The sequence below is a fragment of the Ammospiza nelsoni genome, chromosome 3 (genome assembly GCF_027579445.1).
Source record: "Ammospiza nelsoni isolate bAmmNel1 chromosome 3, bAmmNel1.pri, whole genome shotgun sequence".
Taxonomy (NCBI): Eukaryota; Metazoa; Chordata; class Aves; order Passeriformes; family Passerellidae; genus Ammospiza; species Ammospiza nelsoni.
The window spans coordinates 68,400,525-68,427,577 of record NC_080635.1 but is presented as its reverse complement, the minus strand read 5'-3'; the positions used below and the strand labels follow the sequence as shown (position 1 = coordinate 68,427,577).

At 40.4% G+C, this 27,053-nt stretch overlaps 1 protein-coding gene across 1 annotated transcript in view; it reads right to left on the bottom strand.

The window, feature by feature from the left end:
• LAMA4 (laminin subunit alpha 4) overlaps positions 1 to 25,996 on the bottom strand; it is a 96,564-nt gene extending 70,568 nt beyond the window's left edge. The window contains exons 1-2 of the mRNA XM_059467588.1: positions 25,539 to 25,996; positions 3,715 to 3,816 (exon numbers count right to left, since the gene is read on the bottom strand). Of these exons, the coding sequence (XP_059323571.1) occupies positions 3,715 to 3,816; positions 25,539 to 25,739 (303 nt within the window). The 5' untranslated portion in view covers positions 25,740 to 25,996. The remainder of the gene's footprint in view (positions 1 to 3,714; positions 3,817 to 25,538) is intronic.
• Between the last annotated feature and the right edge of the window lie 1,057 nt (positions 25,997 to 27,053).

Below are 27,053 nucleotides of genomic sequence, written 5' to 3'. Positions count from 1 at the left end.
GTTAGGATCATTTGGTCTTTCCTGTTCCAAAATGGTCACATTTATTTATTTATTTCCTTATGAGTATTTGGATGCCTTACATAAAGACCAGCCAAATACATGGAACTGAAGTGATAACAAGCCACTTAAAGGTTTCTAGGGAGACAGCAAGAAATTTACCTTCACCTTCTGCTGTAATGCTTTCTCCAGACTTACTTCTTTTGTTCTGTGTTTTCATGCATCAAAGAAGATCTAATCTCCATTAACAATAGACACCTCATGTAAGACACTGATAACTCAGTCTTACAAAATTTTTGCCTGGATAAACAGCTCGGCATTTTTAAAGAACTTTCTGCCTTTCCATTCATTTTGTCATGTTCTTTTGGAGTCATTGCCATAATATTGCAGTAACCTCAAGCAACTTGCTTCCCTAGACTGTGCAATCAAATTTTTAAGTATGGTAAAGCCCTGTGAATTGTACTACTTGCACAATCCTATGCAAGTTTCTTCCCCTACTGGCCTTACATGCATCACCAGATAGCGTTCCTTGAAATGAAGCATTATTTGACATCTCTCTTTTAATATATCATTAGTAGAGCTTATGCTGTGTTGGCTATTCTTCTTGTAACACTTGGGTGATTTTCTATCCTAACAAAATGGACTCTGTGTCTCTTCAGTTTTAGTCCCAGGGTCACATGACTGATTTCTGTACTGTTTTTATGTGGACATCTATGCAAGGAAGGCCCTGTCTGCAATAATTTCTTCTGTCTGGTTACCTAAGGAGATTGTTGATTCATTGACTGTTTCATTCAATAAGCTTTTAATGACTCGTGGATGTGATTTGCACTCTATGAATAAGCTGAGAGAAGTTCTGAAACAGAACCTCAAGATATATATGTCAGCAGAAATTAAAGATATGAGCACTCTACCTTAAGGCATCATTAAAAAGGGGTAATTTTATTTGATTTTGAATTTAGGGCACAGGCCAATGAAAATTTCATTAATTTGTATGCTGTGGGAACTACATTTGCCAAATTGATTTGAGGGATTTGCATAATATGATGGCCTCAGAGCATCATATGGGGCCCAAACCTTGATTTTCATCCCTTTTGAAGCAGAGTACTTTTTCCTTTTCATACTGCCTTGTTTATTTATTCATGTCTTACAGCTTAGTTATTACTTAGACTATAAAAAATATCTACCAACCAAACACAGTGTTATTATTGCTTCCATGTTATTATAGCTTCCAGCATTGTTAGCAGAGTTAACTTTAAAAAGTGATTTTTTTTTAATGTTCAACTCATTTCCTTATGTTGATAAATATGGAGATATAGAAAACTTTAACTTTGGGGAATATCTGTTCTTCTAAAGATCTGCTGCTAAAGATGGTTTGAATCTATGGCTCAGGGTTAAGGTAAGATGTGGTTATGGTGGAGAGTCCAAATGTGATAAAACTTCAGAATGCTGTTGCATCATGGAAGCAGGGAGATAGCAAGTTCATAATCATGGAAATAGAGGATGACTACAATAATAATGTGGGATAAATACAGATTTATGCCACAGCTCATTAAAAACTAATTGAATGCAGGAATTTTTGTCTAACTGTCACGTGTGGTGGTTTCCACTGCAAGACTTATTGGAGTAAATGGCCTTAAAATTCGAGAATAGGGAGAATGGTGAGTTCTCCATACCACATGGTCCTATCTCTTCACGGGAACTCCCAGATATAGAGGTATTGACTCATTTCTGCCTCAGCAGGCTTTGCCCAGATACGCACATGTCCTTCTCCCACTCTTGGGGAAGGTTGCTTTGTCCACTGATTCTAATACAAGTCACATTACCAACCATCAAGTCACCTTTTCCTAAATTGAATTAATTCATTAATCTAATGTGCTTCTTCCTGCTGTAATTCAAGTTATGTCTTTCTCTCTCTAAACTTTTCTTCTCCCAGGCTTTCTCAGTCATGTTTTGCTGTTTACCAATTTCATTAGTCTTCCAAACTTCTCTGGAAATTTCTGACTCTTCCTGAAGGTCCTGTTACTGCCGTCTCCATGGGCATCTCTGGTTCTGGTTTATGCTATCAAACCTTTAAACCTCCTTTTCATTCTGCACTTTTCCTCTACCTTTCACTTTTATTTCACTTAAGCCTTTTCACTTTTTATTCAGAAGTAAATGATCTGAGCTTGGTGGCTTTTAAAATCCTTCAGACAAGCTATCAAAAGGCAATTTGAACTCAAACAGTAAATTAAGGTTTAGCTTTTTGTTTTACTCCTTACTACCTAGCTGGTTCCAAGAGATGAAACACCAATCAGGAATGTACATTTACTTTCAGATCATTTCTTCCTGATACTGTAAATTTTCTGGTTTTGTTTGTTTGTTTGTCTGGAACCCTTGACTTCAGCCATATTTTTGTAGAAGACAGGAAACAGGTCTTCTGTTGTGTTTGTAACCTGAGAATATAATAATTTCTTAACTCATATACTCTACTCCAGAAGCTCTCTGGTGACCAGAGCCATCAGAAGCAGACGTGTGACCAGCTATCTGGTTCCCAAGTCATCCATCAGAAGTTTCCCCTTGGCATCACTGTCACTTGACATTGTCATGAAGGGGACCATGATCCCATGAGCCAAAAGCCTTGTGCATGTGAAAGAGAAAAGCTGGGAATGCCTGGGAGTCTGAAACCACTTTTGAAAATTTAATCATAAAAAGTAAGCCAATATGTGTTCTGCAGAAACCAGCCAATTCTAAGCACATTACAATGGCCAAGCCATAGCAATTTTTCTTGTCCTGAACAGCTGCACAGTCTTCTTCCCACAGAAATAAAAATGGTAGGAAATATGCCATGGAACTTGAATTGATGTATTTGAATAACTGAAAACTTGATAGTGGTTGCAACAAAGCAAAGTATGTGAATATTATGAGTCCATTTTATGAAGAGATAAACTGAGGGCAAAGGTTTATGACTTGTCAAAAGTAACACATGGCAGAGCAAGGGGTTCTGGGCTCTTACAAGCTATACTCTTTACGAGCCTGCAAAGAGTGTACTAGTGCCTAACTCTTGCTATGTGGTTTAAACAGTATTAGCTTCCATCATTTTTAGTGAGTTAGTGCCCTAATTGCCCACTAGTAGTTGGGATTAGTTTTACTGGGCTGATTTTTGCTCTGGAGCTACAAATGTTTGACTGCTATTACTAATACACAGCTTTCTGTATGAGGTGATTCTGAGTCAGATTGAACATATGGGAAATTGTAACAATACCTTGGAATTCAACACTTCCCCTGGTGTTTTGTTTCAACCTTCTCATGTTGTTCCTTGGCATTTGAATTGCTCTGGGTAACACATGTATATACACTCACAGGGGTCACTCACCACTGTAAATTGTTTATATTATACACAGCACTGTATTCATAAAGGGGAGAAAGGAATGTGTTTGAATTTATACATTTATTTTCTCAGAGGTATACAAAACTCTTTCCATATTTCTGATGGACTAAAAATTTTCCACATGCTAACTGACACAAATACTGCATGAGGGAAGTGTTTTGAATCTGCAGAGATAATTTAAGTGAGAATTAATTTTGGCCAGGACAATTTATTACGGTATTGATCTTGGCCCTACTTATGATCTTTCTTCAGCAAAAAGCTCCTGTGGTACAGACACTGCTTTTGCATTATATTGAAACTGAGCATTGGTATGAAAAGTCATACAATCAGAGAACAGAGGAATTCCTTACCACACAGATTCCAGATCCATCAAGGCATCTGTTTGCATTACCATTACAGTTGCAAGGGGAGCATTTTCCTGAGCTGGTACGATAAAATCCTTCTTGGCATCCCTGCAATGAGAGAAAAAAAAGTGTTTCCTATGCATATGTGGCTGGAGAATTAGGTTTCTTGAGAGGAGAGGAAAGCAAGGCTACAGCCATCAGGTCTCCCCAGAGCACAGTGCACAACCCCTCCATAGCAGACCACACACACACACTGCTGAACTTGACTCTGTTCTTTCACTCTGTCCTGGTGCTTGGTTTTTTGCCTCAGAGTGTTAAAGCTGTCAGCATTCCTGCCTGTGTCCTGTCCCTGACAAGCTCTGGGTGTGGAGCTGGCAGATTCTTACTGCATGTTGTACTAGAGGATGAGTTAACCAAAAACCATAATCCTTATTTGGTAAAGAAGGTGTATTTATAGAAAAGGAATAGCTTTTACTGAAGGAAAAGAAAAGAAAAGAAAAGAAAAGAAAAGAAAAGAAAAGAAAAGAAAAGAAAAGAAAAGAGAAAAGAAAAGAAAAGAAAAGAAAAGAAAAGAAAAGAAAAGAAAAGAAAAGAAAAGAAAAGAAAAGAAAAAAGAAAAGGAAAGGACAAAAGCTTTAGAAAATGTACTTTACATCAAAGTTTTGATTAGATTTGGATGAATAACCTATGGGAAACAAACATACTTACAAAGATCAATGCCCTTTTGAATAAATGTGTGGCTTTGCCTGTTTATATAATTTAGTAATTTTGATAATTTACCAGAGCTAACCAAAATGAAAAAGAAATTTTAAACATCTGGATCACCTTCTTTTGAATAATAATTACAGCAATAATATAAGGAATCAGAAACACAAAACTATTAAGATACCCTTCAAAGACTGAAAAATAAAAAGAAAATTAAAGTGGATAGTTTTTCTTGTGTTGAGTATAAATTCTTGTTCTTTGCTGAAGAACTTCTCCCTCATTATGCAGAGCTGGTGAAATGTACACAGGCTGATCTCATCAATAATCTCTGTTAGCTCAGGTACCGTGTGTCACCCTGCTTGCCCTGTTCAGTCTCTCTGTGTCACATGTATTATGCTAGATTAATGAATTTTTGGATCCTAAATTTCTCACTCTTGTGTAAGTCTTGCAATATTGTTGCAGAGCTGATGTAAAGACACTGGCATGTCATTTAGTGCTCTGAAAATTATTTGCCACACCAGTGATTTGCCAACAGTGATGTTTCTGCTATCACTTGCAAACAGCATCCCTGAGGTGGCTGTTAGAGCTTAAGGTATGCCAGACTTTCCTGTAATATTTTTCGTGGCTCTCTGTACAGAACTTTTTTTATTCTGTGGCTCTTGAGGTCACCTACCCTTGGAAAAAGTGGGAAAAGTGTAAAGTTCAAATAACTCAGAAGGGTGTGTGTCTTGCATTTGTATGAGCTAAGAGGCTTCCTTTGTATCTTCCTATTCCTTACTTTCCTGGGTTGCCCTCAAATCAAGGATGAGGTATTTTTCTGCACTGTGTAGAAAAATAGTTTAGCACCTGTAGTTTCTCATGCCCAGGTAAGTTATGGCAGAACGGCAGGTAAGCAGTACCAAACGCAGACCCTCACAGTGATACCTTCCTACCTGCAGAAACTGGCCTGTGAGCAGCAGTGCCAAATGTCCCTGCTGGTGGCTGGGGCTAGCCAGCCCTGGCACCATGCTGTGACCTCGTCACTCCTGGGACCTGCACTCACATGTCTGCATTGGGCTGCAGTTACAGCTGGGGAGCTCTGGGTAGCAAGAGCCAGCAATCCTGAGTCTTGGCTGCGTGTTAACTTCCATTCCCAAGTGTGGATAGGTCCAGCCAGACAGGCTGCTTGCTTAGAAAACAACATCTTAGGAGATGACTAACAGCAGGCTTTAAAAATGAGGTTTAGAAATTAATCACTGGTCCCATCTTATCCCAGAGAGCTCTGAGAAGTGGAGATGAACATAAATGGAAAACTCAGTTGCCTTTACCATTCTTGTGCACAGAATTTTATCTGGTTTGTTTTGGAAACACTTTTTTGATAATAACTCCTAGGAGGCAAAGTCTTCAGACCACAGACTCTTTGGGACAGCAGAAATACTGTCTATTTCTACTGCTTGTTTCTTTCAGTTGTTTAGTCTTTGCACAGCGGTAGGACTGGCTCCCGCCAGACTAAGGATTGCAGCTCAATGATTACACCACACACTGTGGAAGGGAGACAGTTAGTTTCTAAATTGAAAACAGACTCTTGTCGCAATGTCTGCCTTTGCAATATTTCTTTCCACCCATACAGATCTAAAGCTTGTTATATTCTCTGATGAACAGAGCTGGTGGGTGGTCCTAGCTGCGCTCCTCTAGCCCAAAAGCTTTCTTGGTTTTGCAGCTCTAAGCAGAATGATTTTTACTTATGATAGTCCATATGGACAATGGAAATGTTGGAATGCTTGTAAAGGTGTCTATGAAAATCCTTTAGTCTGCCATAATGATAATCTCATTTATACTTCAACTGATGGTGTGCCTGCACGGCAGCCACGAGAGAGCTTCCATCCTGTCCACACACCCAGCAGTAAGAAGTTGGTGCAGGTCAGTACTACATTGTTGGTTTTAGCATTAAGGGCAAGGGCTGAACAGACTTTGCTAAGGTCCACTGGGAAGCAGTTTACCTCCTACTATTAGCAGGCACACTTCTGAGTTCCTTAGGACATCTGCCTCAAGTCTGGGTCCCTCTATTTTCATTGTCAGAGCCCCACTTCAAAATGAGATGTGGGGAAGTCATCTGGGTATTTTTTTCATAGCCTTTCCCCCCCATGTTATTCAATTAATCACAAAAACTTGGAAGGTGCTGATGCTCACTATTTTAAAACAGTAATTTAAAACCATAGGATGCATCAATGTAAACCAGAAATGAGATATTGACAATCAATGGTATGAGGGACAGGGGAATGAAGGGAAAATGGGATCCAGACTTCCTTTGGGCTCTGAAGTTTTCTCAGGCATTCTCAATTATTCTGATATATTTTTGTTGCTCCTTGCTCTACTAGTGATAATGGAGTGATTGGTTGGTTGTTCCAGAGCTTGAGCCAACGTCATATTTATAAAAAGAAGTGTCAGAGTGTTGAGCTAATTGAGGGATTCAAATTGCTGAATGTTCTGGAAGCACAAAATTATTGCACACAAAGCAGAAACAGGACTGGAACAAAATGGAAATACCCTCCCTGTAAAATAGTTATGTAGGCAATTGAGTGAGGAACATTTCCGTCCACTGTCTGTTTCTGAATGGTGAAGACAATTAGAAGGCCAAAATCTTAGGTCTGCTTTAGCAATTATGTCTTCACAATTATTAGATATTTTTTTCCCTGAGGGAAAAAGTTTGTTCCAGTTCAAGTTGAAAAGTCCGGTCAAATCTTGGCCTTGCTGATCTCCTGAAAAATCTCTGCACCCGTGGGGCATTTATCCCCCTGCTCCCGCCCTGCATCTGGGTTGAATGATTGCATTACTTAAAAACAAGAACCAGCTGCATGCTGAAAGTGCTGGGGAGCCTGTAGCAATTTTCTGCTTCTTCAGACCTTTCTGCTGGTCTGGGTGCAATATGGGACTGAAGATGGAAGACAATTCACATACACAGAGGAATGAATTTACTCCCATATTATATTAAAGCAGTTCCATCAATTTCATTGTAGCTGTTCCTGATCTGCACCTGCAAACTGAGGGCAGAGCCAGATCCCCCATTCCTTCCTTGCTGCCAGCTCAGGAGTGGTGCAGCTGTGCTGGGGTGGGTGTTTGCTCTGAACCTGCCTCTTCTGGTTTGCTTTCCCCAAAAGAAGAATGTTGTGCTGGTAACACACGCAGAGCATTCTCTGTGGTCACATCTGCACTGGCCAGCTGAAGAAAGGCAAGGTGTGGTTTCAGGCCTTGACCTTGCTCCTTGACAGACTCTGATTTTCCTCCCAATGACCATGCCAGCTCAGGGCATGGCATCTGTTAGGATATGCTCCCAGGATTCAGTTTTTACAGGACTACCCTTCTCTGGGCAAGCACAGGGGGTGTTTCAGCACATGGACACAGGGTGTGTTATTCTGTTTGACTAGGAGGTCCCAAAACTGCTTTATTCTGTACTTCAGATGTAGCTATTGACTCTCTCATCTAATGGTAAGAAAACATGGCATGTATCTTTAGTTAGTACTGGAAATTGTGACTTGTGAGTATGTAAACACACAAAAGCTCTCTTCCACAATAAAAGGCTCCCTTGGATCCGCACCAGTGCTTGTTATTTACAGAGTTTCCTCCCAAGTGCTGAGGTACACAAGAGCGTGTGTATTCAGGGTTAAATGGTCTGCATTTATAGACATTTAATGGACATTTCAGCTTGTGTTACATCCATGATGCTATTTTCAGTCTTGGACCAGAAATCCCATCACATCTGGTCCAAAAAATAAACCCCAGAAGAAAAAGATGGTGCTGTCCTCCAGGACCGTTGTGAAAGAGGTGCACGTGGGGAACTGAATCTAAGGAACAGCGCTCAAAGTAGTTGCCATTGCACATCAGCTGCCAAGTCGCTTCTAAGTTCAGTGCCAGTAAAGCCTCGTTTGTAGCTCTCAGCAGTGTTATGGTCTTTGCTGCTAGAGAGTGTCCAAAGGTGTGCTTCCTTCCAGGTCTCAGAAAGATCCTCAGGGAGCTACATGGATGCTCAGGCATGAGGCAAAGGTCAAACATTATGGTATTACTTGGTAGAGTCTCACTACTGGAGAGAAAGGTCTGGTCAGGATATTAAAAGTCAATGCAGTCTGGGCACAGCAGAGCCTGATGAACTCATGGGCTCATGATGAAATGAAAACTAACTTAATTAACATAATGTCCTAGATCTAGCTGCAAAAATACAAATAAGATCTATCCTGTATTGCAAACACTGTGTTTTGTGTAGAAGGGTGATTTTTGATGGCAAGAGGAGAAAATGCACATTATCTTAGTTTCTGGAAGCCTCGACACATTACTTCTTCATATAATTTAACCCCTTCTTCATAGGGGTTAGATTAAATACTCTAGCATCATTAATGATATGCTATTCAAGTCTTAGAAACTGTTACTGATCATGTTCTTTTAGCCTTCAGTGGAAGAGAATATAATTAATTCTCATTACCTGTCATCTGATTTTGGCCAAGTACATACATAGCTATCTCTGGTCAAGCTGACATACCAGAGTTTGTTTACTTTCTTTATCTTGATGAAATTGAATTTGCCACGTAGTTTAATCTTGAAAATATATTTGTGGATTCCAGTTTTCATTTTTCTGCCGTCTGATCTCTTCTGTAAAGGTAGTAAAAATATTATAAAAAGATATAAACCTAAGGAAGTCATAGTTTGAGGAGTGTGAAATCCAGCCTGAGAGGCTATCTCTCAGTCAAAACATTTATGGAGAACTGTGACACATATTGTAAATTATTTGAATAATAATGTTTATCACTTGACATAGATTGAGTAATAATTTTGGAACTGTAGGACCCTTAGAGGTCCCCATTGTCTCTTATGGAATGAAAGAAAAGAAAGAAGAAGAAAAGAAAAAAATTCTACTTGAACATTATGAAGCTTTTCTTCATAATCAGAACACAGGGAAAAGAAAACAGAAAAGTGTTGCTCCTCTGATATAACAGGCATCATATCAGCCACAGACACCTGTAAAAGTAGGACACATGGATAATTTAAGTCCATATTTTCAATGCATTGATGAAATCAATCAGACAAATTGAGTGGAGCAATGTCCCCTCTTGGCAGCTTCAGATCAATGTGTAATGTTTATACATATGGAAGGAACAGTTTAGAAAAACAGGTTTTGGACTCAAAGTTATATCAAATCTCTGAAACTCTATATCTTTTGCTATGTAGAGATGAGTGAATACTTGAAACCACCTCCATTCATTTTACAGTCTTTGTCTCTAGAGCAGAGACCAGTCTGCTAGAAGTACATGGCATTACCATGGAAACATCAGTCCTCTGCTCCTTGAGGACATTTCCCAACCCAACCCAAGCATGCTTGCTTTTGTTTATTTGTCTTTATAAGCACTATTTGAAACTGGCAGCTACAGTTCTGAGGCCTTTTTGAAGTTTGTTTGCTTAGGCCAACTTGAGATAAATAGCCTATTGGCCTTCCTAAAAATAAAGATGTTTTCCTGCTTGAATATCTCCCAGTACTTTCATTTATGCAATTGTTTATTAGAAATAGGAACATTAGAGAAACAAGCCTGAGAAAGCAGTCCTCTACTGTACATTTGATGTTATTTCAGTTTCTCTGGCTTCCTCAGAACAGGCGGGACTCTTTTCCAAAGAGATTGCTGGTTTTGATCACCTATAACAGGGACTCCACTTTCAATCCCCAGCCAAGAGCTCACAGAAACCTTGCCAAGCATTCGGCACTCAGCAGGTCTGTGTGAGCCCTGCAGGCAGTCCCAGGCTGAGGCCCTGAGGAGCTCTGTGCCCCGGCGCAGCGCTGAGCTAACGCAGCTGGGGCCGCGCTGGTGTGAGGGTGAGCCGGCCTTGGCAGCTGCGTGCCTGTGCAGGGAGGCTAAACCACAGCAAGCTGGGACTCATCCACAGGGAGACTTCCACATGGGATGCCATGTGGCCAGAAGCCAGCTGGACACCCGTGGTGTGGTTTGATTTCTTGTATACGGAAATGTATCTAAATTCGGTCAGCTGGGCCTGCTGCTCTCTCCTAACAGCGTAGAGGGACGTGCAGGGTGGCTCATGTGTAGGTGCCAGCCCTGTATACAAACTCCGTGGGATGAAGCCTATTGCACATGTCAGATATGCTGTGGATTACAGAAGTGTCCAGGCTGCAACAGCTATGCCACAGATCTGGCCAAAGTGCTGTGTCCTTGGAGAAGTGCAAAGTCTCCTCAGAGTCTGTTCCACAAGTCAGTATGTTCAGGTAGAGATAGTGGACAGATATGAAGAAAATCTTGATGTCTGACAGATCCAAACAATTCTCTACATAAGTGCAGGGAAGATCTAGCCTAGAAAGAAGAATGACCCCATTCTAAGGATGCTTTCTGGGTCCTTCCAAAAGGCATGCTAAAAATAATGCTTAGCCAAATTTGGATGTAAATATACAAAGTGTTTGAATCCATGGACATCCTGTCTTAAAACCACTCTGGGCAGGCACAAAATCTATGGCTTATCATGCTTGGAAATCATTAACTAAAAAACTGTCTTTTTTACCTTGGATGGATATACAAATATACTTCTGGTATTTCATTCATTAAAAGATACTGAGGACAGCAACGTGACTTTCCCATCTGCTTTTCAGCTTGGGACATAATTGACTTCCAGTGCATTTAAACATGGTTTTCTCAAATCCAGTCTTCCAACTGTAGATTGATGGTCATTTGACTGCTTCTTACTTCCTGGGAGCAAACTAATAGACATTTCAAATTCCTTAGGTCAAAGATGTGGTATTCATAAGCATAGACACAAAGATTTAGTTCTTCTTCAGCCTGCTGAGAAACTTTATGCAAACAAAAAGAGCTGTGATAACACTGTATCCCACTCTCCTGACCCTCCTGCCTTTGGTGACCTGCAGAAGAAACCTCTCTCCATTTGTTGCCAAAATATAAAACCCAGCAGATGGACAGAAAGCACTGTGTGCAACTCTAGCTTGGTGTTAGCCTCTGTACTGGTGTGCAGCACATTCAGGAGGCCTGGCTGCCTTACACAGCCAACATGCACTTTATTGATCACAGAAAGGTGCTTAACTGCTGGAGGCTAAATTTCGGGTTGAGAATTCAGTATGCGTAGTTTTTAGGAATATCTTTTCACTGTGTGGGATTTCAGAAGTGTATGGGTACAATGGGATGGACAAGGGAGAACAGGATATACCTATATCTGCTCTGCAGGGCTCTGCTGCTGTCTGAGACATGTTGGTTTTTGCCCTGGTCCCAGAGGATTGGACAGACTTACATGTTCACTAGAAAACAAATGAACTGCACTTACTGCATAGGGTCAGCAGAGAGGAAAAACCTGAGTCCATCATAGATTGACTTTACTGGACTGATAAAGTGTTTATTAATTAATGCACTTTGATGCTCTTTATACCTAGACTTTTCCACATTTTTGGATGAGGATCCCAGTGGTGCCAGCTCACCGGTTCTTGCTGCAAATGCTTTGGGACAAAATATTGACTATAGCTGAGAAACACTGCTAAGAAAATTTTGGGATGCATTTAAAGTTAGAACTCTGCTGTTTTTATGTGTGCCCAGGAGACAGTATATATTTTACAGGTACATGTATGATACCTGAGCAGTGTGCCTCAGCAGGCAATCCATCTTTCTAATTTGGCCTAGCTAACCATGAAAGGCTGACTTGCCACATTTCTTGACTAGGAGATAACAAATCACTGAACCCACCACCAGATGCTTCCAGCTGCCTCTGCATGGCTCCTGATTCCTGTTTTCCAAAAGACTAGGCCCATGAGAGATAACTATATGAAAACAGTGCTCATAGTATTATTTTCTATTTTGAATATTGTTTGGCATTGCTCCTCTTCTTCACAGTTTTTACTCTCATCTGTTTGACACGTGAACACCAGACTGTTCATGAGCTCATCAGCAAAGTGCAATCAAAAAATGCAAAGTACAACTCTGCATTTTTTCACATAATACCTTGTAAGAAAGAGGCTTGACATGGTGGTCTTTACCTCTCAACGGCTGAAAAGTTTGAGATAACAGATGGCTGTATTGAAACACTTTGATTTTTATTGCTCCTCCAACAATGCTAACCATGGCAGGGGGGTTGGGATTACATGATCTTGAAGGTCCCTTCAAACTCTTCACATTCCATGACTCTATGATCTGAGGGATCCTGAAGTGTATGACTCGGGGTAGAATTTGTGTAATTAAATTTTCTCTGCTTTGTTGTGTTCTGTTTTTTTGAGACACAAGGGAGAAAGCATTTCTAGAAGGTGTCCTTGGCCTCTTTATATACAAGTACTTGATGACAGCTCTGATATTGTTTTGACTGTCATTCATGCTGCTGCCACATTTTTACAATAGTAACTATGTAGTTGTGAATCATTTGTTTATTAATTTCTTCTAGACCTTGTGTTCCCAAAATTTGTGTGGACTTGAATTTGCCAAAGTATATTTGGGCAGTCACAATTTCCTCAGAAGCACAGTGAGTACTTGTAGCAATGAGGGGTTTGCTGCAGAGAGTATTTTCCAAGAAGTCTGTTTGTATGTTGTGAGGCATTGATCAAATCCATGGCTCCTCAGTTTGTATTTATAGCTCACCCTAGCTTTTATTTATAGGTTACCTTTTAGTCTTGTCTATATTATATGTCTCTCTTGTTGGCAATGAGGCTTGAATATCGTTTAAACAGTCTTACAGTAAATGCCAACCAGATGAGATGATTGTTCATTGGCCCTTCTTGGGGGAGGCCTCGGTGCTTCTCCTGGGCTGTATCTATTAATGGAGCAACTGAACATTACACTGAAGGGTTTGGATCTCCACCTGCCCCTGTTGGCTCCCACAGCCATTCTGTTGTGGCCTTATTCTCTATTCATGCTTGTGTCCTCCCTGTTCTGCTTTCCATTTGTCCTCCTACTCCTCTTCTCCTATCTTTGCTATCCCTGCCTATCCCTGCACCTGGTCCCAGCCACTCATCCACTTTATTACATAGGCTTCACCTCTAATCTACAACACCTCCACCGCAATAGTTTCATTATACTGTTTGAAGTTAACATAACATAAAATATTCCTTCTCACTGAACATCAAAGAAACTCATCACCTTGTTTCCATGCAGGAGCTGCTCTCTCTCTCTAATTATGCTCATAAGAATACTGGGACTCAAGAAAATACATTCTTCTGCCCATGTCTTGTGTGAAAATGAACATTACTCTTTCATTCTGTTCCTCAGTCAGTAAAATGGAATAATGACCACAGCCATGCAGAAGCACAGAAGAGGCTGGAAGGGACTTCTGGAGGTCGGCTGGTCCAAGCAGGGTTGCCTTGAGCTGATTATCTGGGACTGTATCCAGATGTACCCAGTGCAACCCATGGCAGAGCACACAGTGTGATCCCAGTGTCCCAGATGTACCCAGTGTACCCAAAGGGACACTCCTCCGAAGCTTCACGTCCTTTAAGAGAATTGGTCAGAACCACCAGGAATACTGAATATTCCCATGTGACCAGACGTTTTGGGTAGCTGTGTTTTGCTTATTCCAGATGTCTGCAGTGAATATACAGCTGTTTCTGGACCCAAGAATTTCTTAATGCCGTGCTGAAAGAATGTTTTTGGCCTTCAGCTAAACAGCCATAGTTTGAAGACATTTTGATATGTGGACAGCACTGCTTGGCATTGTGCTGCCTTCCCCATTTTTCCCACCATTCTTTCTTAGGGCTAGACCTCACTCTTGCATTTGAGGGTGACTTTTATGAGTAACTTGCAATGATTTACTGCCAGAGCTTACCAGATATAGGAAAAGGATTAGTCAAAGAGTATAGAGAGAAAGAACTACATTTCAGTGATAAAATGTCCCATGAAAGCTTCAAACTAACTATGTAAGGAAGCTTTTCAGATATTTAAGGAAAATATGTTTTTTTTTTCATACAAGGAAGGAAACATGAATATGGAAAAATATTTGATATAGTTGTTTTTTTAAAATATCATCTGTGGTATTTGTTTCTGTTAAATACAATGATGAAAGCATTTTTCTCTTATCAAAAAAAAAACCAAATTAAGAGCAGGAGCTCTTATTTAAGGTACAAAGAACATTAATTCTGCTGGTAATTTCCCCTTTATCTGTCCTATTATTTTCTCTTAATTTATTCCATGCATCTTCCTAGACCAGGCCTTGGCTAAGGAGGAGATTTCTGTGAATTTTTCCAACCACTGAGGTAAACTATAACTAATTTTAAAAATAAAATGCCCTCATGGTGCCCTTTCACAGAGTTGTCATGCTTCACTCTAAGTTATCATTTGAAGAAATAAATGGACTTTAAATTCCCAGACCGTGAGTAATAAATTCAAGATTGCCTTTGTACTTGAACATATAAATCCCTATGGAGTGACATTCCAGAAGGATCTTTGTCTTCCTCTGGAGAATGAGGCCCTCAGAAGTGAATAACTGACCTGTTGGCCAAAGTTCTACCATCAAAGTGGTCACAAAGAGAGAGAGACAGAAGTTCTGCTCTCCACCATGAAGTACCCCAAAATGTGCAGGCAAAAGGGGACATCTGCTCTGCAATTTTATTTATTCTCTGTTGATTTTTTGCTAAATTTATCTGAGCTTTGAAGCCTTGCAAAATAGAGAATTAAAAACAAACAAGCTTGTACACCAGCTTCCCCTAGGCCTCCAAGCTCTATTTATAATTTCTATAAGCCTTCATTACCTCTGGTCTACTGTATCAAATTCTTCTTCTGAAGAAAGGTCACATTCTAACTATTATTACTGAAGAAATGAATTCAGTGTGTGACATCACAGCTAGACAGTTAATTACTCCATTCAATAGGACACTACAGCTGTTAGGGAACTGTCTGCATGCAAAAAGCCACTCTGTAGTATTTACCATTTCAAAGGCAGAAACCTCATGCAAATTAGCCATTTGCAATTTCAAATTTATTTTTAAAACTTTAAACATTCCTGAGAGGAACACATTTTTTAGCTTAGTCTCCAAATCAATATTTATGATAGTTTTATAATAAGCACCCTGGTGTAGTCCATTAAATCCCTATATTTTTCTTTTAAATTTCTGACACTGTTAACTGTGAAATATTTATTAGTTCCTGTGTTCCACTGATGTTGTAAATTAGAAATTAACCAGAAGTTGGTGAAGAGATTTGGGCACAATGCTGGTAATCTTTTTTTATCCACTTATCTTGAAAGGTATCGCTGTTCTAATTGCATTTAATGAGACTGCAAACTAAGGTAATAATTGCACACTAACAAGGTTTGTGTTTTGTTATTTAAATTACAAATGTTAAAGCAAATTCTTTCCTGCTTAAATTGTCATTCAGTTGAGCCCTCCAATATTTTTGCATATTGTTATTTTTAAATGAAATTCTCACATGAGATAGCTTTGATAAAAAACCTCAATGAGTGCATTTGTCATAGATCTGGGCAAGTTATTGGAGTGTTCTGGATAAGTGATATGAAATGATCATTAAATGTGCAGCAGTGTATTTTTGTGAATCTGAGTAATTTGAATCTTCAAACACCAAAAGAACAACAAATAAAGCAGAGACACTGGTTGTGAAAATACATTTTTCAGTAAATGAACTGCTTAACAAGTGGTGAAACAAATGAAGCATTATTTTCTGTTACCAGTGTCCTTTCTGTCATCCCCTGTGCATGGATCTCAATATTGTTCTTTTTTTCCAGCATTCCCAGTGATGCTCCCACCTGAGAGCACAGGGCTGGTCTGGAGCCAGGCACACCATGTCTGGCCAGTCTGCAGCTGCTGAAGAGTGCATCTGACTATTGAATTTAGTCTGGTTTTCCAATTGTTGCTGTCTTAAACAGCGACTAAACACTAGAAGTTCTCCATCGTTTATATATACAGAGGGGTTGAGCCCTCCTCAGAATTTACTGGAAAAGTTGTGGTTGCCTTAAGGGACACAGGACAAGACACTAACTTCAAAATTTTTAACTTGAAAACTTCACTTGCTGACTTATCCATGACAATTTGGATTATTTATGTATTACCTGATGAGTTATCAACTCATCAGCTTCCAAAAGAGAAGTTTATTTCAGATGATAATAAAGGACAGGTTATGAAGCTGGTGGAAACCTTCTTCTCAAAGTTTTAGGTGCAAAAATCAGAGATCACTAAAACTAAAACTAAAACTTGCAAGACTGAAAGTAGTTAGTAGTAGATAAAATCTGGCTAGCAGGAGGTCACAGAAAAAAAATGTTACCTCCATTTCTCCCCATGGCATGGTAGAGCTGGCAGTCAGAGAGACAGTGAGTGTGGCTAATTGCACATGGGTAACCTCCAAACCAGTAAGCAAAGCAGAGCTTGGCACACAGAAAAAAATGACAAGGAACCCTTTCCCCAGCCCACTGTCACTCTGTATTCTGATTCCTTGGGTGGGCTTGTGTGAGCCTCCACTGCAGCAGTGACAGACTGATGGGGACTCCCAAAAACAAGAAACAGCTGAAAGCCAGATGGCTTTATGCAGAACAACAACATTATCTTTTACCTTGACTAAGTAATTGTATTAAATTTTTAAAAAATTTCCTGTGTTGAAAAAGTTTCCAGACTGTTATCCCTTCCCCAGTTCAAGTGGAAAACAAACTGGCATTCAGCAACAGAGATGGGGTTGGATCCAACATAAACATATCTCAGCTAGGCATTCTCCATAGAACTGCACAGTCATTTTTTCCATATACAGTGGGAAAGACAAAGCTTCTGCTTAAAAGGCATTCTCTCAAAAGGGGGAGGGCTGAAGTGTTTTAGCTGTCTGGAACCTGGCTAAGAATCAGATATTACTACCAGTCTTGAATTTACTTATTAGTACTGCCACTGAGTGAAAAACTTAGAAGATGTTTGCTGTTGGAAATAGAAAATCTGCACTTGAAATGGTAGCTGGTTGATTTTCCTCTTTCAAAAAAATGCCAAGTTTATTCAATTTACAGGAAAAGGGATAAACCTATGTTATTTCCTCATTAACCACCCTCCACCCAGTCCACACTTACATGAAATGTACATTCTGAGTCATTGAGTCTCTCAGATAAGTGAGACATAATCAGTTGACAAACCACAGTACTCCCTGAGAGATTTACAGATAGAGACAAAAATTTTCAAGGGATGAAAAAGAAAAGTGGGCTTTAAAGCAAGTACTAATGTGCTTGTGGGACACTGTTAATACTGAGAGGGTAAATCTCAAGCTTCAATTCCCCCCTTCCAGATTTCTAGTATTTCCTGGTTTGATTTTGCATCTCTTTGAAATGTTGGAATCACAGCAGAGAGGAGCAGTGATCTGCTTGACCAATAGCCATGGCATCAATTAAAAGCCTGTTAGAAAGAAACCCAAGCCAATGTAACAATCTTGAAAGATGAAGAGAAATAGCTTTCATCCTTCTCTGCCTCCCAAGGGTAGCCCAGCTATGGACAAGGCAGACAGCTGCTGGGGATGGGAAAATCCCATGTTTCTGGGCAGTTCTCAGATATAAGGCTTTCCCCCTGGATTGCTTTAGCACTTTGCAAATGTGTGGGAGGGGAGTAAGACAGCCCAGCATGGTTAATTTTGTACTGCATGCCATACATTCAGGATGAAGCTGGGCAGAGGCTGTGCTCTGAAAGGAGAGGGGAAGAGCCAGGGATGGGGAGAAGAGGTAACCTGCCTCTATATCTCAATGCGTCTGGGCTTGTTTCATCATAGACATAGTCTGATAATGAAGAAATAAATTTTCTGTTGGCTCAAAGAGAGGGAAGAATTAATGTATCAAGAGAAAAACAATTTCTTTTCTCACCCCTCACAGAAATCTATCACCAAACACCCTGAATTACCTGGTGCCTTAGATACCCTGTTGAACCTCTGCAGACTATCCTTGCCATTGGCTGGAAGCAGAGAGCCACAGAAAACCACAAACTTGCAAAAGGCCGGGCAGGGTATGCTAATTCCCTGACCTCACACCATGTCTACACCTCTAATACCTGCTCACATCCCCCTGAATGGATCTGTGCCAGGTACTGATGCTCTGGAGACCTTGCCAACCCTCAATGGACCAGGCTGTGTTAGCCTTTCTGGGCCATGAAGGATTCTAATAGTAAGGGTAGGGAGGGTTATGTTATATTTTGTGCTGCCAGATTTTGTTTTTATTATTTTCTTTTTTTGGATACTGGATCTGGATAAATGCTTCCTTTCACAAAGTGCTTTTGAGGAAGGGTCCCTGGAGCCAGGAGTGGGGAGCACAGCATAAGGGAGTCGTGAATGGCAGGCTCTCTGTGCTCTCTGTGGGCTAGCATCCAGGCTCAGAGGTGGAAAACCACAGAAGGAAACCCTAGGACATACTGGCCTTGCATTAGCCTTGGCAGAAAGGTCTGCTAATCTCTTGCCACTTGGAAGGTCTTTCATAAAAGAGTAAAAGATCCATTGTAGGGTGGGAACTGGTAACAGAGCTCAGAAATTATCTGGTTTAGGTGCTGGTTCTATGCAGCTACTTTTCCTGTAGTTAGACTGGCAGCAATGGTCAAAGATTGAATGAACTAATTTTTATTCATTTTCTTGGGTAGGCAGAGTCAAACAGTGGTCCTGAGTATTACAGTTTTAGTTAAAAAGTCTATTTTTACAGAACATATTGAAAGCTGTTAATACAGTTAGAGTATTTTTTTCTTGTAATTATTAGCTTATGTTTCAAAGTCATTAAGGTGTGCCAGTTCCTCTCATACTCTCTGTCTTCCACATGCCATGACCTAAATATTAACATCATAGTTGTTCTTACAGTCTTGTAATGTTGGAATCGTAATTTCTAAAATAATTTTCAGAGCCCTCTCTCATTCTTTGACTCTTGAATGCTGTGGGGTTTAGCACTGTTTCTTGTTGGTTTCTCACAAGAGAAAAAAAAAAGAGTTCTAGTATTCATGAAGTATTTATTTCAAGGAAATAACTATATAAAGAATTGCAATATACAGCTAAAAAGGAATTAGAAAGCTAGATCATATTTACTATATTTTAGTCAATCTGTTTTCATTATCAAATACACACTTTATGTATCCTGACTGACAGTTAGGAAAATCTCTTTGAGATTTTAATGACAAAGAATTAGATTTCAAAAACTTTGGAGCTCTAACAGCTTTGTGTATAATGTTATTCATCAGTTGTTGAATCTTGCATTAGGATGCATAACCCAAACATCCCCAGCTCATGGTGCTGTGTGAAAATGGACTGGGATGAGATCCAAACATTCAAGAGTACCAATTAAAATATAAAACCTGAAGGGTCTATATTTTGGTGTTTGAAATAGAAGTCCAGAAGCAAGTTGTAAATGATCAGTGGCAGCTTATACGTTACTCAAAAACTAGACCTCTTTTACACAGCTCTTGAACACTAGAAGCTCTAATTGATATCAGTTTAAATCAGGCCAAGTTTTCCTTCAGAAAGCAGTTCTTTCATTTCTTCTCATGCCCCCTGGAAAAACTGGACTTTTAATTCCTTCCTTGCTTCCCATGTTGTGAATAAGAGTGGACATAAAATGCCTTTTATTGGTTTTCACAGCCCAGAATAAGCCTTAGGCCACTTGCCCAAAACTTTATGGGAATACACTGCAGTGGAATTTGAATTTTGTTTTCTGGTGGGTGTTTTACACATCTTCTTGGAGAAAACTTCCAACAGAGCATCTGCTGTGTTTTGTGCTTCCATTTACTTCAGCCTCCTATGATTCAAAAGGTTTGGAGACTGGTGGCACTACTCCAAGCAGCTGATTTTCATTAAAGTTTTGATGAGAAACTTAAGTTGGAATCACAAACATCTGCAGTAAAACTTCCTCCCCACTAATAGATGTTTCTCAGAACATAACCTTGTTGTATGAGAAAAAAACAGCAGCTAGAAATCCAAATTTCCCATTATAGGAGTTAACCTTACATAACCTCAAGGGTCTGAAGTGAATTAATCTAAAGATCTGCTTTTATAAGTGTATGCAGTTCACATTAGCTTTAAAGAATATAAAGGTTCCTGTCAAGCTAAAACCCTTTTTGGCTCACACGTCAGGATTAGGTCTTCTGCTGCTTCTTGTAGTACTAGCTTGTTTTGAACAGATTAATTCTACAAGTAAGGGTCAAATTGTGGTTTCTCTCAACAGTTTGCAAGATTTTCTGTTTCAGCCATTTTGGGGAAAAGGAGTGAAGATGACTTGGAGATATTTTGAGTTTTTGTTAACAAGTGGCTGGGACTTATGGTTGCTGTCAGTTTATATATTTAATGTGAGCCATTTTAGAGAGGTGAGTTTGTTACAAGTCCCATGCCAATCACTGCTTATCGCTTTACAGAACCAGAAGGCAAGCTTCTCAAATAATGCTTCTTGTGTTTTATCAGCAGCTGCTGGTAAAAGTCAGGTGGGAAAAAATGACTGTCAAACACCTCCTTTTAACACACCAGCTCAATCAGATAACTTCTGCCTCTTACTTTCTCTTATAGTAAATGGCTAATTTTGACTTGATTGTGATAATTGTTTCCTTTAAAGGACTTTTGCATCTCTGCCTTTCCCCTGAGTCAAAAACACTGATGTTAGAAACAGTTTTCCTCTTCCATCTGTCCAACAATATCATGCCTTCCTTCAGTCTGGGAATTGGCTTCCTGCCCTGTCCCAACTTCTTTTTTTCCTTTACTCTTAAGACTCTTGATTATCTCATTCTTGCTCTAATTTTTTCCTCTCCTTTGTCTTCCTGCTTTAATTTACTTCCTTTCCCACTATTTACTTCACTTCTTTCCATGGAGGACATTTGAGATAATCTTTTTTTTTGGCTTGGCAGATGTCTCCACAGAACGTCTGTCTTCCCTTTCTTTTCCTAATCCTTCCCACACTCATCTCCTATGGCCTCTGTAGTCATTTGTGTTAGCCTTGGTCTCTGGCCTCTTGTAGTCATTTATGTCAGAATGAAATGAACATTTTACTGGATGTCACCTTACATTCATTTTACATTAAGAAGAGTGACAGCAGAATGTGAATCACAGAGAACCATTTGTGATACTCTCAAGTATTTGAAGTCTTGTACCATGTTTTACTCTCACCTTAGACTCTGTAAGGAGCTTTCTTCCTAATGGGGAACAAAATCCACGCCTATATAATTAAAACTATTATATCAGTGGAATTTAAAAGCGCAAATGTTGACAGTAGCAGGCTTCAGACCCAAATGGTAATGGATGACCTGCCTTTTAGTTTAGAGGCATGTATTTGAGTGGGACATAACTGTTCTCACAACTTCTGATTTTCAATTTTACTGCTGTGCCTCACCAAACCTGGAAGTGTCTCACCATTCCCTTTCCTTCTGCTGTGTCCAAGCTAGTGAGTGGAACACTAAAACAAACAGCTCTGATGTTTGCCACTTGCTTATCTGCTTTCATTTGATATCTGCCTGTTTTAAGTTCTTTGCTTCCATGTCTCACAAATCTTCCTTATAAAATATTTTAATCTGTCCTTGTTTGGAAAAACCAATCTCTGACTTCACGCCACCAACTGCTGTTGGGTTGCACTGATGAGCTGGATCCAATGCTCTGCACTCACTCTTTTTCTCTCTGTCTCCCCACCTCCCCATATTATCTTGATGAGCCAAGGAACTTAATTTTCCTGAATAGCACACAAGTACTCTGAGTACTTAAGAGTGCTTTTCATATTGATCTGCTTCTTCATGGACAAACCAACACAACTGAATAAAATCTCCTGTGCTTAATCACTTCTGAAAATAAAATTTTTAACTTGTATTTTCAACATAGTCATCTTCAGTTTCCAATTGTTGCATATACCAATACCTTAATTTATTAGACCAACAAGCCTATTTTTTTCTTGTGTATGTACTTACACAGTAAATTCAAATTTTTTTCTTAACCTCCCTCTAAGTTGGCAAATTGGAGTGCAGAATCTCTCAGCTATCTTTAAATTCCTAACACTGTAATCCTTGTCATGATACTTTTCTGGATAATTTTAATCAATTTATAAGCAATTTTTTTTTTTAATAGGAGGCAGATATTTCTTGTCATGATACTTTTCTGAATAATTTCAATTAATTTATAAGCAATTTTTTTTTTTTTTTAATAAGAGGCAGATATCTTATTTCACTGTGGTCACTACTCCTTATGTAGGGAACACAACATTTCATTGTGTGGAATGTAGTCTGGCTAATTTAAACATCTACTTTAGCTGCTTCATAAAGCTGTCCTGAAGCCAGAATCCAACAAAGTTTTTAAAGAGGAAGAGACTCCTTTGAGCATTTCCAGGGAACACTGCTATAAATTAGAGGCTTAAAAATTCTGCTGTCTTCACTAATGTATGGGGAATTTGGATTTGTACCTGAAGACAGTCCATGATTCTGTTTGAAACATCTAGAAACAATTTATGTGCCTAATTTAGTGTTCTGGATCACATAACGATTAAGAATGAGGGCACCAAGGTAGCTGATGTTGCCTGAAGTCCAGTTCAGACTCATAGTATTCTCTGTGCATGGATACACCATATCAGGATTAAGAATGTAGCTAGTTCTCTTCTCTTAAGAGATTTTCATCCTAATCCCAGGTGACAAAAATCAAAAAAGGCAAAGCTCTTCATGAACTTTAATTCTGATTTTTTAAACTGCTTCTCCCAGTTCCTCCCAGTTTAGGGTTGCCACACATGGTAAAGGAAGAGGATTGGAAAGCTGAGAAACATTCACTAATACATATTTACATTAATTGAGATCTCCTGTTCTTCTATAGGTTCATAATGTCAAACTCTTACTGGGATTTAAGAGCATCCCACCAGTTACATCTTGGAAACTCCCACTGGCACGTTCCACGTTGCAGCTGACTGTCACCACAGACCACAGTGAAGCCCCATCTGTGGCTTTGAAACTCTGCCCTATGAAACTGCCCCCTTTGTATAATTTGGCACTATTTGACATGACTAACAGCCTCTGTCTGCTCGGGGGAGCTGTAGGCCTGAGTCAATATTTAGACAAAGGAGCTGAATCAAACCGCGCTGTGTAAGGGAGTTTACTCTGCGGTTCACTGTGAGCTCTGGGTTAAGCACTCGTGCTTCCAGAGAGGCTAATTCAAATCCAAACCTGCTGGGATAACCCTGTTCCTGAGGCTGAGGAAGGGGAGGTGAGCTGTGGGAGGGAGAAGCTCTTTGAGGACCAAAAGTAATGCTCCTTCCTCGGATGAGAGATTACCAAACCACCATTGTCTGGCCCCTACATCAACCTCCAGGTTTAAAGCCCATCCCTCAAATCCTGTTACCAACCACACACATGGATCAATGAGTAAGTGGGTTTTCACTGTTAGAGAGGCATCTGTCCTATCCCAAAAAAAGCATCCTACTGGGCCTGGTGTCCTTGGAAATTTCCGTGGAGGTGAGGCCTGAAATATACAGGTAGCAAGGGGTCCTGAAGTCCCTGCTTCTTCCTCATGAAACTAAAGTGTTCTGCAGCCAAGGGCCTTGGCATGATGATGCCAGGCACAGTCATCCAGTGGTAAGATGGGATCCAGAGTCTAAGTGCTGCCATTGCGTGGGCTGAAGTGACCTACCAGAGGAAGCACCAGTTATTGAGTCTATTATGTTGGCCTGAGCAAAAATTTAGAAAGGATTGAAATGGTTGAAGGAAATTAAAATGTCATTCCCCTGTAAGCATCCAATATATCTCACAGTGCTTTCCCAAGATAAAATCTCATAGATGTACATGAAAAAATGTGAAATGTATCTTTGGGAAAACCATACTATGCTATCATAACAAGAAAGACTAACAATCACTTACGCTCATTATCCCATGAAAAGCAGCTACAAAACCCATCCAGCTCTTAAGTCAGGCATTTCATCGAGGGACTTTCCATGTTGCAAGCAACAGGTGGCAATGCAGCTTCTCTGGGCTGATCCAAGGCCAGAGGAGAAAATCTGTACATCCCACACCATGAAGCCTGTCCAAAAACTGGGATGGCTCCTGAGAGTCCTTATGCTGAGCAAAGCAGGGTTTAACCTTCAGTTTTCTCACACAGGTCATGTTTCATGAGGACTCTCTGGCAGGGTGGGCAGGCGTTTCCTGAGGCTGTCCAGCTGCTTGGAGCAGGGGAATGAGCTCTGCCCTGCCCTGCAGCAGCAACCCTGTCTGAAGGCTTTATGCACTTATTTCCATGGCTGTTAATTCTGGCAAGTGGAGGATAGGTGGAAAATCAACCGTGTGATATTGGAGATTGCAATCTTGATATTGTCACAGTGACACAGCTGTGCTAATCTCACCTCATTTTTGGAAGTTATGCTAGAAGAGCTACCCTTTCCCTTCCCATGACCTTATGGAACTCAATTAGCCTCCTACTCTGCATCTACCACGCATGAGATATTACTGTGTTGTGTCCACTGCTCTACTTTCAACCTTATCCCACCCTGCTGTGTATGCTGGAGTAATTTATTATTTCCTCAAGATGTATTTTTGAGTAGCCCATTCCCCTTGCAGTGTTGCTAAAATAGAGTATAAATCAATCCCAAAATAACAGGAAAAAATTTTGCATTGTCAAATTGCTTCTCAGATCTCTCTAATTTAATTTGTCACTAATCCCAACCACATAATTTTTGGAAGTTGAAATCTCTGCAGGTGTGTTCTCTGCAGGCAGTTTCCTAGATGCATTTGATTTATCATCCCCTGCTTTCACTGTGAGAACAAACTTCAGATTTTGGAGGTGAATGGCACTCAGAGGCAAAACCAGAAATTCCTACAGGACAGTTTGCCATCAAAAGACAGACTCTTTTGGGAAATTTCAGTGAATTACAATTGCAGGAATTACAAGGCAAGCAGAAAAGTGTTGTGACAATTAACTCTTGTAAAATAGCTCTGTTTGGACAGGCCTGTTTAGTTATGTTGGCAGGAAAGTCAGAGACATGCTAAGCCAGCTCCACTGCAAAGTACAGCAGCTGTCTGCTCACAGCAGGCAGGGCATGTGTACATTTGGAAGTCTGAGCTGTATCTCCGCAGTCTCGAAACGCAGCGTCTCAGACCACCTCCCCCCTCACCCCCAAATCCTCCTGTATCGCTTTAAGGCTCAAATGATTAAGCTAACGTTTACCAGATGGGAGCTTTGACACAGACAGGTGAAAACAGAAAATTGCAGACACTGAGAGAGAGAAGGGAATTACTGTACCTCAGCAAAAGGCACCCAACTTCCAGTAGCTACTGCCTGCTGCTGCCCTCTGATAACAGTGGCTTCTTGCGTGCTGACCGCTGAGCTACCTTCAATGTCAAACTGAAAAACGCTTCCCTCACTCGAGGCTGTGCTGGAGGAGAAGCATCTCAAAAAGAAAAATACAGGAGAAATGAGGGGCCAGGCGGAGATCAAAGCCATTTCCTCCCCTTACATCCAGCAGTGGTCTTCTAGCGTCTCAGTAATTGTTTACCCTCTTCTGCAATCAGCCCCCCTTGGCTTAGTGGTGCCTCAGTTATTTTAACTTTCTTTCAGCATTCAGTTTCCAGATGTGGCACTTCAAGGCAGTCTAACCGGATCCCGATTTAAAAGAGGGAAAAAAAAAAAAAGAAAAAAAAAAGGAAAAAAATAAAAGGCAAAGAAGGGAAGAAAAACGCTTTTGCTGCCTCCCTCGTTCTCTCTCCGTGCCTGTGGCTCCTCTTTTTCCCCAGAGGCTCCAGCACAATAACATACAGATGGGCAGTGCTTAAGCAGAGAGTGTCAAACAGAGATTGTATTCCAGGAAAGCACCGCTAGCTCTCCAGCCACCTTATCTCCCCCTGTCAGGATAAAGACTGACGCTCCGTTCAGTGCTCTGGCTTCCTTCACATGTTCACATCATTCCCTCTTTTACCTTTCATGTGGAGACCCTCCCACTCAAACTTTACTGTTCAGAAAGTGAGATCACCCTTTCCTTCCTCGCCACGCCAACCCCCCACAACTCCATCGGACTGCTCCAAACAAATCACTAACTCTCCTGACTGTTTATTTTTTAACATCTCCAGTTTATTCAGCAGAAGGCAGAAAGGTGCCAAATTTATTAAATAAAAACCCGCTAGACTAGCCATTTCTTATGTCATGGGGGAGGGGAGGCTGTGGGCGGGAGGAGGAGGAAGAGGAGGAGGGAGACAGCCTGGCTGTGCCATGGGCTAAGAGGGCTAAGTGGTTTCTCTAACATGCTTCATTCAGTTCCTTTCCCTCAAGCCCAGCTCTCAGCTTCTCGCTGGCTCATGAAAAAGAATATCGTTCACTGCGATTTTGGAAAATGACTTCATTCCTCAGACTCATGAACTTTTATTTACAAAGAGTATCTTGTATTCCTTTTTCAAGAGATGCTTTGTGAGGCCCTGGTAACAAGGCTTGCAGTGTGTATGTGGAAGCGAGCTGAATATGTTGCCCACAGCTCACTTCATTTTGTGACTATGATCTCAAAAAGACAAGACAGGAATCCTTGCTAGGTTTTGGGATGAAGTCAGGGTATAATTATACTAACGTGCACTGCTCCAGCCAAGAGGTCAGCACCTTGTCCATCAGTGGTCCTGAATGCAGGGAGTAGTAGCACCATTGGCCAGTCAGGCTTCTTTCTTAAATCTTTGCAGAAATTGGCTCACTAGGCTTCATCTTCAGAGTGGATTTCTTCTTTTTCCCTCCCTTCAACCTTTCCTTTCTGGTTGAAGATATTATCAACCAAAGAAG